General features: G+C 43.5%; 1 protein-coding gene across 4 annotated transcripts in view; it reads left to right on the top strand.

The window, feature by feature from the left end:
- The window catches only part of THOC2 (THO complex subunit 2), a 133,177-nt gene that overhangs the window by 18,172 nt on the left and 102,474 nt on the right, over positions 1-12,531 (top strand). For all 4 annotated transcript variants that reach the window (XR_014460709.1, XR_014460710.1, XM_083159319.1 and 1 more), the window contains exon 6: positions 6,837-6,958. Coding sequence is in view for 2 of the 4 variants with exons in the window: in XM_083159319.1 (XP_083015445.1) it covers positions 6,837-6,958 (122 nt within the window). In the remaining 2 variants the exon portion in view is untranslated. The remainder of the gene's footprint in view (positions 1-6,836; positions 6,959-12,531) is intronic.

The raw sequence follows: 12,531 nt of genomic DNA, 5'->3' as shown, positions 1-12,531 counted from the left end.
TGGCCTGCATCTAAGCAGACTATTGCTAGGTGGTTGCGATCTGTGATAGCCTTTGCATACACCAAAGTGGGTAGGCCTGTACCGGCCAGAATTAATGCGCATACCACCAGGTCAGTTGCCACCTCTTGGGCGGTTCGACATGGGGCCACAGCTGAGCAGGTTTGCAGAGCTGCCACTTGGTCATCTGTTCACACATTTGCCAAATTCTACAGATTCCATGAGTTCGCGTCGGAGGACGCATCATTTGGGCGAGCAGTGCTGAGAGCTGCAGACCTGAGCGTACCCACCCAAAGGACCGGCTCTGGAACGTCCCAGTGTTGAGCTGTGTCACCAGGACCATTGAAAGAGAAAAAGGGATTTTTGTAAGAACTTACCGTTCGAATCCCTTTCTCTGATATGGTCCTGGTGACACAGCGATCCCTCCCTTACGCTCAGTAAGTATGCCAGAAGTTTCATGATGTTCATGTTAAAATGGTTTAAAGTTAACAGTTACTGTTATAAAATGTGCATATAATATGTGCAGGTGTTTGTACTGAGTTAATGTATTCCAGTGGCTTTGAAAGATTGAACTGAAGAGTCCGGGATGCAGTAGGGGAGGAGCCTACCCTCTAAAGCTTTAGGATAGGTGCCTGGCTCCTTCGGACCCTCCTACATCCCAGTGTTGAGCTGTGTCACCAGGACCATATCAGAGAAAGGGATTCGAACGGTAAGTTCTTACAAAAATCCCTTTTTAACATTGAACTGTTTTTGTATGCTACGTGTGAAAGTCTTTGTTATGGCCATTGTACCCCAATGAGTATGCATCATTATGTATTATGTCCTCTTTTCATGGCTTTTTAACCCCTTTCTGTGGGGAGACTAGGGGCAGTATTCAGTGCTCTTGATTTACAGTTTTTTTTTTGTGAATCGGGCTGTTTTCACTCCTTGCGGTGAATCTTTTTCATTGAAAATCTGATTTACCCTATTCAGTGAATGCCGGCCAGTTCTCCGTTTCATGCTCGCTGCAATTCGCCGGTGTATTTCAATGGGTTTTCACTGGGATGCGCTGAGAGTGTATTCAATTATAGGAAGGAGAACTGCTTTCAGCATGATTTTCACCATGATTCACAATTTGCGTTTGAAATCTTTTAAAGGTGAACTGGAAAGGAATCTTTTAAAATAAAGTTGTTGTTTTTTTGTGTCAAAAAAATCTGAATTTCTTTTTTTGTGTGTGTAGGGGCATGCTATTTTTATTCATGTGGGGGGGGGGGGGGGGGGGGGGCTTTTGCTGCTTTTGTCCCTGGGAGCCCTTCTTCTCCCCCACACATTCTGGGGCAGGCAGGGTGGCTTCCATCTCCCTGCCTGCTGCCGTTCCCCCCGGGTGTTAATATTTGCCATCGGGGTCAGCGAGCCCCTGCGGTGTTGAATAGGGTGACAGGGAGGGCTGGCAGTGAATGTTCCAGCCTCCGGAACACTGCGGATGTGCAGCGAATCGTAAACAGGATTTGCTGCACATCCCGTAATTTATCATTGAATACTGCCCTAGGTTGTAGATTTATGAGACAGTAATAAGAGGAACATGAACCAATGGGTAAGTTGCCCATAGCAACTAATCGACTTTGAAGTAACATTTATCAAGTGAATTCTGTAAAATTTATACATAGAAGATGAATGGTTGTTGTGGGCAACATCTCATGTGTCACTTCTCCACTATTTTCACTGCTTTATACATCTACTTTTTGATGACAACAAGGATGCAGTTGTGACTTTCTGGGTGTAGTTATCCACTGCTTCCAACACAAAGGGTCTGATTTTGATTTGGTTCAGTGTCTATGCATGTTCTTGTCTGAAATTGTATATATCAACTATACCTTAAAAGAGAAAAAAGTTAAATAAGTGCTACATGACAAAAAAGTGGGATGTTTCAAAAAGTCACCAGATTTGGTCTTTGACCTATCGATAGCACTGCTACATCCTTTCTATTTCCCTGTGCACAATGATGGGTATGTTGGATCTGTGCTGCTAAGTAGTAATCTTGCATATGTAGAGCTCCCAGCATGTCACCGCTTTTCATTGCTTCTTATGCTGGCCACACATCAGACCAACTTTCCTCCAACCATCCAACTAGTTGCTTGGAAGGAATAAAATTATGGTACTGGATGGGAGCAAATGTAATATTTACTTCAGAAATTTGCTCCCAAAATCTGGAAAAGGACAAACTGTCGCTCGGACGTGGTACTGTAGTTGAACCGGTTTGATTTAAACAAATTTACTGAATGTTTTTGTCCATTTTCCTGGGTTTTTGAGCACATGTCTGATTGTCCTTTGCTCCCATCCATTACCATATTTTTATTCCATCCAAGCAACTAGTTGGGAGGTTGGAGGAAAGTTGGTCTGATGTGTGGCCAACATAAGTCAATACTAAACTAGGATGACTAAATACCTGTGTAAATGTTGATTGTGTGCAAGCTGAGAGGAAATCCAGCCTGTAAGCTGAACAATTGTACAAATTCCATGTTGAGGGCTGTCTCTAGAGTAATAATGTTATTTCACAAATGTATAACCTCCTTTCTATAAATCTATTTTTATGTACCTTTTTATTTAAGGCGCTAATATAGTATTTTTCTAGAAGGAAAATATGCATATTCTGGTATTTGTCTAGCTCAGACATGTCCAACCTGTGGCCCTCCAGCTATTGTGAAATACACATGCCAGTATGCCTTGCCATAGTTTTAGCATTCCCTAATCACAAAACTGTGGCAAGGCATGATGGGACTTGTAGTTTCAAAACAGCTGGAGAGCCGCAGGTTGGACATGCCTGAACTAGATGCTAGCAGTTGGGTCAGCTGCAGGTCTAGATAGCGTCTGAATTAATTTAATGAAACCACACGGTTAACAAGTACTTCCTTCCTGTCCTTGCCATTTTTATTGATACAACTGTGCTCTGTCCCAGAATATGAGGAATCTGCAGGGGCTCCTAGAGCTGGAAATTCGTTATTTTGCACATCGTTAACCCTATTAAGTGAACACATTAGAGCAGTGATTTTCAACCTTTTTACCTTGTGGAACACTTAATAAGATTTTAAAATTGCCGAGGCACACCATGAGATCCCCACAGGGTAAAACACATTTGCCCCCACAGGGAAAAAAACCTAAAGGCCCCTATATAAAAAACAATCACACTGGTCCCCACAGGTAACGAAAATACAATGCATTGGCCCTTTACATGAAAAGAAGAGACCAGACAGTAACAGTTGACTTGGTGGTGGCTGTAAACTGGTTTGGGCATTTCTAGATCTGGGGGAACACTTAAGAACAGCTCAAGGCACACTAGTGTGCCACGGCACAGTGGTTGAAAAACACTGCACTAGAGGATACTTTAAAAAATAATGCTCAAAAGCCTCTTTCTGAGCAATATGTTTTACAATATCCTCTAGACCGGTGGTTCTCAACCTCGGTCCTCAGGATCCCTAACAGTTCACATTTTCCAAGTGACCCTACAGATGCACTCCTTATTCACTAGTGTTCATTCTAGCACATGGCCATCTTTCAAAACCCATGCAGTTCCTCTTCGCTAATCAAACACTTCACAAATTGTTTTCTCTGTACCGGTCAGCTAACCACAACACCCAGCGTACCGTTATTGTTCCAGACATCACTGATCCAGGTTCCAGCGGAACTAACAGACATTGACTCAAAACTGCCCCAACCCCTGAGCGCCAGCACTACCCTCCTTCTTTTCGCTATTATATCTAGAGGGGAACAGGACTGCCCTCTCCACCAGTGCAGGCAGCTAAGGGGTGACACTCTCAGAGCGCTGTGCAATCACCACCATTCGAAAGTTCCTCTTCCCTGCCTGGGGTGTCGCTGTCTGCTATATCAGCACTGAAATGCAAACCAGACCTGTGCTAGAAACACCACAGCAGACAGTGACACCCCAGGCAGGGAAGAGGAACTGCATGGGTTTTCACCACAGCAGACAGTGACACCTCAGGCAGGGAAGAGGAACTGCATGGGTTTTCAAAGATGACAGTTGCTAGAATGAACACTAATTCATTGACCCATTTTAAAAGATCCACAGTTAGGGCTAATTACTTGACTTGTGAAACAATAAAATACAGACAAAAAGCATACTGCTCAAAACCATCACCTTGCAGAAAATCATACATAGACAATTATACATGGTCTTTACTGGCCTCCAAATTAGTGCAGATAATTTGATGAAATTGTTCACTGGCAAACAATGATGATCTGACTAGATTTTGACTGCATGTAGTCAAGATCTAGTCGGGAAGAAAATATAATCGTAAAATACAGTGGCATAAAAGGCAGTACAGTATTAAAACAGTGGTAAATTCAATATGAAAGTAATGGCATTAGATTTCACATGTTTCAGGGAGCAGCAGATGATATAATGATGTAATTGTAGCTAGATATAGGACCTAGTGTTGGGTTTATTGCTGATGGTGAAAGTTGTATGTAATGCTCTACTGAGCTAAATACATATTTATTGATATTCCTTTATTTCTTCATTGAAGGAATATGGAGCTGTCAAATTCTAATCCATGTGGATTTTGATAGCATGAAGCCATTTGGATCTGTGTTTATGTGGATATCTTATAACTAGATTGTTGGCCAGTATTTTGCTATCTGTATTTAACTTGATTTGGTCAGTAAAAATGTCAGTCCTTTGTATGTATATTTGCCTTTATTGTGAATATAATCTGTGATTTATTTACATGGTTGCTTCAGTCTTAAACTGGGTACACATCTATACAATCCCTGTTTTCTTCCGACGGTTCGACCGACAATAGACCCGTCGGACCGTCCACAAACAACAGCCGATACGCACGTATACACCTGTACAATTTTACTGGCGACGTCCGATGTACTCCTGTCAACAGTCGCAAGAAAAAGATTGTACCACCATACACACTGTCTCGATTTAGGCTATTGACACGTCATATATTAACAAAATTATCATAATGGGCTGGGTTAGGGCATACTTCTAGCAAACCACTATATAGATGGGTTACACGAAATTAGTCAGCCGGCAGGGTGACTGAACTTCTATATAGACGGGTTTGCATCTAAATTTGTCAGCCGGCAGGGTGACTAAACTTCTATATAGACGGGTTATACGTCTACATATTAGTCACCCTTTTACCCGTTAAAAAAAAAAACCGACGTGGGGTCCCCCCCCCCCCCCCCACGGCTGTAACCAGCACCAGGCTGAAGAGCCGGGGCTGGTATTAAAAAATCAGGAATCCCGACAAATAGGGCTTCGCTGATTTTTTTTTTAAAACCAGCCCCAGGCTCCAGGTCCGGGGCTGGTTCCCAAAATACGGGGGACAAAATGACTAGGGGTCCCCCTGTATTTTAAGAACCAGCCCCAGGCCAAACCAGCCAGCAGGGTAATGCAACAGCCGGGGGGAGACTTTTTTATACCAGTCCCCCCCGGCCAAAGCATTCAGCCCTCTGACCGGTCAGCCTGGCCAGGGGTCCTGGGGAAGTGGGGACTCCCTGTAATAAAGGGGTCCCCCTCTCCAGGACTTACCTGACCAGGCTGAAGCCTGGTGCTGTCCCCGGTGACCCTGTGTGGTGGTCACCGGGCTGATTGAAGTGTAAAAAAAAAAATTGAATAAAAACTATTGTCTTTTACTGTGGAACTATGAGTCCCAGCAAGCCTCCCCCCGGATGCTGGGACTTGGAGAACCACAAGTCCCAGCATGCGGGGCATTAAAGGGCCCACTGGCACTTGTAGTTCCACAGTAATAAAAATAGTCAAACACACTGACACACAAGAAAAATAAAACTTTAATACATCCTAAGCCCATACATACTGATACTTACCTATCTTGAGCCCGTCGGTAGGTGCCTTGGTTCCGGGGCTCCAGGGCTGAAAAGTCCGGGGTCCTGGATTCGAAGAAATCCATGGGGGACCTGTGGAAGGAAATCCTACTCACCCAGGTCATCTGGCGAAGATCCCGTCATCTTCTCTGTCTCCGCCGTAGTCCACCGCATCAGCCGGCGGTACCCAATCGGACTTTGAGAGGCGCAGAGATGTTTTATCTTCCGCGCCTCTCATCCGAATGATTCTATTGGTCGCCTAGTCGATAAAGGTCGGCTCCTGATTGGCCACTAGGCGGCCAATAGAATCATTTGGATGAGAGGTGCGGAAGATGAAACATCTTTGCGTCTTTCAAAGTCCGATTGGGTACATCTTTGTACTGAGCTCAGATCTGAATAATGGTGCCCACACACGCACCGATCCCGGCGTGCGTTGTGGGCTTAACTAGAACACATAGCATCGCATCGTATGCCTTGTGCATACGATGTGCATGCGATGCGATGCTAGAAAAAGCTAGTACAAAAAGTATGTGCAGCACATACTTTTTGTACTGTACGATGAGGTGCCGCGGGAGCGCGCACCCCATCGAATAGCATCGCACCGCCGGGATCGGTGCGTGTGTGGGCACCTTAAGGCTCTATGTGAAGCGTGGTTGTGCTTTACAGCTTGTTTATTGTCTCATGTTCAGTGACACCAGTGCGTCTTATACCTCGTATCCATTAAGAAAATACTTTGTCACCATCTATAGTAATATGGGAGATGGACTTCTTTCTGTTGCAGCTGACAAATTCTTCACTGCTCCTAGATCTCCATCTGCCTCGATCACATGGCCACAAAATAAAACATTTTAAGCGTATTCATCCTTAAAAGAACTATTTGTTTATATTTTTTCAATTTTAATTATAAAAATAATCTCTGTATGCTTCCCATTGAATAAAGCTTTCTTCTCATAAGCAACTCTGCGAGCTAGGTTTTGTCTAATCCATTTTTTCTTTGTTGTTTACAGTATCTAATATCGGACACTATTCTAAAGGAGCGTCTGGACCCTGAAACCCTGGAATCATTAGGGCTCATTAAACAGTCCCAACAATTCAATCAGAAGTCTGTAAAAATAAAGACCAAACTTTTGTGAGTATGCTGTCTACAAATACTCCTATAAAGGCATAAGATGTAGATTTGAGACTAAACATTTTGAAGATAATATATATTTTCTGATCTGAAAACACTTACTTATATACTAATATGAATCTGTGCAAACACATTGTAGAAAGGAGTGAATGTTCCTTTGATGCAATATCTTTCTCATTCTGAGCAAATTCTGTGTGATTTGACGTGTCGACCTAATGACTGTCCACCTTTTGACTGCATACCTTTCTGAAGCTTCAGCAGAGATAGGGCAGCATTTAATGAGGCTGATTCGCCATGTTCTACGGCCAATGTGTGCTATTTTTGTGCTCTAAGGTGAAAATACGGTGACTGTGCAACGAATCCTAAACCGGATTCGCTGCACATCGCCATTAATCACATTGAATACTGCCCATAGACTTAGGGGCATCTTGTTCTATAACCGGTATATCTCCGCCCATACCCATGTTTCTTTGGCCCTTATTAAGATCTCATTGCCGTACCAATTTGTTCTCAAAATAGGCAAAACCATGTGCACTGCAGGTGGGGCAGATGTAACATGTGTGGAGAGAGTTAAATTTGGGTGTGGTGTGATGAAAATAAAATCTAAATTGCAGTGTAAAAAATAATGCAGCCAGTATTTACCCTGCACAGAAACAAAATAACTCGCACAAATCTAACTCTCTCTGCACATGCTACACATCTGCCCCACCTGCAGTGCACATGGTTTTGCCCATTTTGGGAACAAATTTGTACTGCAAACAGATCTGAATAAGGGCCTTTGTTGGGTGTTTGTGTGAGAAGGATGCATTCCTGTCCTTATTTCTTCATCCTATCCTTAAGGCTCTTTAAGTTGAAACTGAGCAATTGGATAAAGGAGAGCAGTTTATATAGCCTTATGAACCTAGAAGTGCTAGCTCTGCAACCTTAACTAAACCCATGCTTAAAAAGTGTGCCCCCCCCCCTTGAGGAACCCTGAGAGATTAAAGTAAATCATCGGAGAGCATTGTATGCATCATTGACAATTATGTATTTTGGAATAGGGTTACTTTTACAAAAGTCTGTAGTTTGTCTCTAATGAAGCAATGTTTCTGCAATCGTGTTTAACAAAATGGTTAGAAAGTCCTGTCCCTGGATGGGTTTTACTTTGACCACTTTTGGCTGTTAAACTTGATTCTAAATGAGAAGACCATTAACATACATGGATTGATAAAAAAAAAAAAAAAAACTTTTTTATTTTTTTTATTAATTTGCACTACTGGAAACACTATGGGGGTCTATGTACTAGCAAAGAGATAAGGTGGCCTTAGATTTATAACCAACCAACCTGCTCTTAACTCATGCAAATGCAGGCTGTTACATGGCAGTTATGAGTATATTGGCTTGCTTTATCTCTCTCCAATCCCTCGCACATAGACTGCATTGTCTCATATCTATTCCAGTTATAACTAATGGTTCCCTTTTTTTTTATCTCGTGGTTCACTTTATAAATAGAAGAAAAATACCTACCATAAGGGGTGTTCCCCTAGTGTTTCTCGTGCTTTAGGCCCATTTACATTGGTTGATTCTGAGCTGAAAGTAGCTTACTTTTGGTGTTTTGCTCTACTTTCAGCTCCATATCTACCAGTGTGTATGCCCTGGCAATGATCGCTGATGCACTCACATAATCACAGTCCGCCGCCATTGGTAGGTGTGGTTGACCGGCCGAGTGAACCACTTTCCCTATTCTTATAGTAGGGAAAGTGGTTCACCCCCTGGGAAGATCGCTGGTATTACCAGCAGATGAGCAACGGGGGGTGTCTGGCTTTCCATATCGTCCTTCTATGGAAAGTCATCCACCCCCTGTGAAAATCGCTGGCAAAGGGGAAAATCCCTTAGTGTGTATGCACTGAGCGATTTTTCAGGACAGCGACTTTCACATCATCGTTGTGCATACACGCTGGGCAAAATCACCCAGTGGCCCTTATTCAGATCTGATCGCAGTATACAAATTTGTTCTCAAAATGGGCAAAACCATGTGTATGAGAGAGTTCGAATTGTGAGAGTTATATTGTTTCTGTGCAGGGTTTAAAGAAGTGTATTCTGATTTATTTTTAGTTCAGTTAATTTGAAAATCTAAAATTAGGTGAGCACAAGTTTGCTACAATATAAAAAGGTCACTGTTTTTTGTCAGCTAGACCTGATTTTGTTAATACTTTAGTCAATACTTTAGCATACCTTGCCTGTGAAAATCTGTGGTCTTATGATTTTGGAACTGGCTGCTACTTTTATCTTCTACTTTCTAATCAAATGTTAAAATTTTTGAAGATGCTTGCGAGAGAAATTGTCCTACCATAATTTAGGGAAATAAAGTATACTGACATTCAGGATGATCTGAGATGTGGCCAGCCCAAGGACTTATACTGTAGGCAGTGCAGAGATACCGTTTTCGTGACCCATCACCGTACACCTAGACAAGTTGACATTGAATTTCTGCTGCCAAAGTGCACTGTACCTCAAAAATCTGATCACATTACGCACCTCACGGACTGCCAGACGATTCTACTGATACCTTAATCTGAGAAGCGCCACCAGAGACTTGTGCATACCCCAGCACACGTGGTTAATAAAAACTGGGTCGCTGCCACCAGCAAAAGAACTTAAAACATCAATGGATAGATATCTGCAGCTATCTGTATCTAGGCTTATTAATTGCAAATTCGCTTATGTAGCTTTTGGCCTCACTGGCTTGTAGATTTGTTAAGAGACTCAGAGAACACACTAGAATCTTTTAATAAAAAAAAAATAATTTTAAGGAATGATTACAAATGGACAGGAAATACAGTAGATGGCAATCTTGGAAAATTAAACAGAATAATATTTTGGAGCCTAACAAAGAAAGAACTTAAGTATTTCAGGTGTGGAGGAATTTGTATACATGTTCACCTCTATTGCGCGGCTAAATCCCCAGGAAATGAACAAGCATTGAGGGAGAAATGCAGTTATACCTGCAGATTCATTCTCTTCCATTTGTAAGCTTCTTAACTAGTTCAATACTGGACACATTATTAACATTATTAATCATCTCCCCCATTCCTAAGTATCTGTAACTCAGTATATTGGGGTGCCGGGTGAGTGAGCGATAGTCTGGTTTCTCCATCATCGGAAACCGGACCGCCCGGAACCCGCAGACGTAATCCTGACTTACACAGGCTATTTTCCCTTCTGGAAGTCCAGGACCCCCATAGAGGGAAAATTAAATAGATGGTGAGCACAGCTCGCCACTGAGCCCGCAAGGGGCTTCAATGCACTCTCCTCTCTGTCGGGCTCCTGACAGTTAGGCTTTCGACTATCGGGGTCTTCTACTATACCCATAATGGGTAAGGGAAACTAGCCCGCTGGTCCCAGAATTTCCACACCTCCCTGAAGGTTACTCCTGACCTGGTTTGGCTTCTGGAATAGATTGTTGTCTGACATCTTGACTCCAAGAGACCTTGTTCCCTTCTTCCCCATGTCTTCCCCACGCACGAGAATCACAAATCTAACACCGGGCTTTTTGATCCATCTAGTTGAGATACACATACAATGCAATCAGGATGCTGCTGTCTGCATGTAAATACAGCATCTCTGTCACACTGCTATCTTACAATGGTTTTTGGGAGTGTATGACTGATGTGAGGGGCAATTTAATGGTGGTCCACCTACTCAGAAAGTTGGAATGAAATGCAAAACAATACATACGTGAAGGTGACCATACACTACTGCGACTTATTGCAGCAGTGTATGGTCAGCCGATCCCCCTTCAAGGTCCCGGGTGGCAAAATCACGTGCCATACACCGAATGCTGTCTTCTGACATTTGATATATTGCATGATGTGACCCCGCTCTGCCGAGAAGGTGTCAGAGTCTGAGGGTGCATATGCAGAATGTCTATCCTCCAATCCGACACACATTGGACCGCGTATCGAATGTTGGACACCTCAGATTTGGTAACTTTTTACCCAATTTCTTGTCTGAATCGGGTAAAAAGTAGCCAAAGTGGACTAGTGTATCTCCTGCTTAAGAGGTGTTTACGTGTTGAACCACTTTTCACAATCTCATTGTGTGTGCACTGATGGAGCCAGCATCCTCCTGAGTCTGACCTCAAATAGCCAAAAGGCAGCGCTCGTGGTAAGCCTCTGTTTGGTATGTTTTATTGTTATCCTACTAATAGGCGATATATCGTCAACGATATGGACGGTATCGAAATCATTAACGATATCTCGTATATATTGTCTAGTGTGTACTAACAGTTGAAGTATCTAAGACTCAGATTCGTACCTAAGGGAAGAGACAGTGGTGCGAGGTGTACTAAGCCTTAAAAAGTGATAAAATGAAGAGTGATAAACCTCCAACCAATCGGCTTCTACCTGTCATTTTTCAAACCCAGCCTGTGACATGGCACGTAGGAGCTGATTGGCTGGTTGTTCATCACACTCCAGTTTATACATCTGGCCCACTAAATCTTAAAGACAGACTGCAATCAAACAAGAGGCAATTCAGGCCACACTTCTAGCAAGCTGGGCATATTTCTAGCAAAGCATGCTGCAGGCTCCTGGCATCTGTGTGTTGTGGTGGTGGGCTGCACTCACATGCTGAGAGGTTGGGTTGTGAGAAGGGGTGCAAGTAAGCTGGTACGGCGTACCTTTAAAAAAAAATGTTGCTGGTACGCTGTACCACCCCGCATCCCCTGCCACATTCGACACTTCCCCCACCCCTCTGGTGCACGCTGCCGATGAGAGGAGGAGGAGAGCAGCGCTGCAGGCTTCCCCCACCCCTCGCGCGGCTCCTGAGCCAATCCGAGCTCACGTACCAGCAGCCATGGTGATTGGCTGCCAGGCCGCGAGCTCCGAATAGGCTAACGAGTAGGTGCCATATTTAGAAAGACCAAGGGCCACTGGAGGGGTGAGGGAAGCCTGTGGCACTGTGCATCGCTCTAATGCTCGCAGCGGCGGAGGAGGAGACCCAGGACTACAAGGGTGAGTCAGCACCAAAGAGGGCATTAAGCAGCTGCACTACAGGGGACGTTATGTAGCAGCACTAAAATGCCATGGGGGGTGTAACATTTACAATTATGCTACAGCTTGTATAGCTGGGATCACTGGTAGCATCAGGGAACAATGCAGAAAGCTACATCTTTTGCCATGAAAGCCCTAGCAGTGAGAAATTAGAAGCCTTACTGCGAGGTCTAATGTGTAATGGACATTAGGGTTTGTGGTATAATGTGTAATGGGCATTAGGTGTTTGGCATAATGTGTATTGGGCATAACTGTGTGGCATAATATGTAATAGGCATTATGGTGTATGGTATAATGTGTAATGAGCACTATGGTTGGCATAATGTGTAAGGGACATTACGGTGTGTGGTATAATGGGGCTATGCCCCTATTTCCCTGTAACCACTTCCCTTGTTTCATGTGACCACACCCCCTCATAACACGTGAGCGCAGCCAATTATTTTGCTTGGCTACAGCATGTGTTATCAGTACCAATAAGAAAGAGTCTTTTCTGGGAGATACAAAAAGACTGCTGAGGAATTTGGAATGGATCTATTTTAT

This window comes from Crinia signifera, chromosome 9 (assembly GCF_055691185.1).
Source record: "Crinia signifera chromosome 9, ASM5569118v1, whole genome shotgun sequence".
In the NCBI taxonomy this organism is placed as follows: domain Eukaryota; kingdom Metazoa; phylum Chordata; class Amphibia; order Anura; family Myobatrachidae; genus Crinia; species Crinia signifera.
Note: the sequence above shows the minus strand (reverse complement) of the source record. Positions and strands in the feature narration are given on the sequence as shown.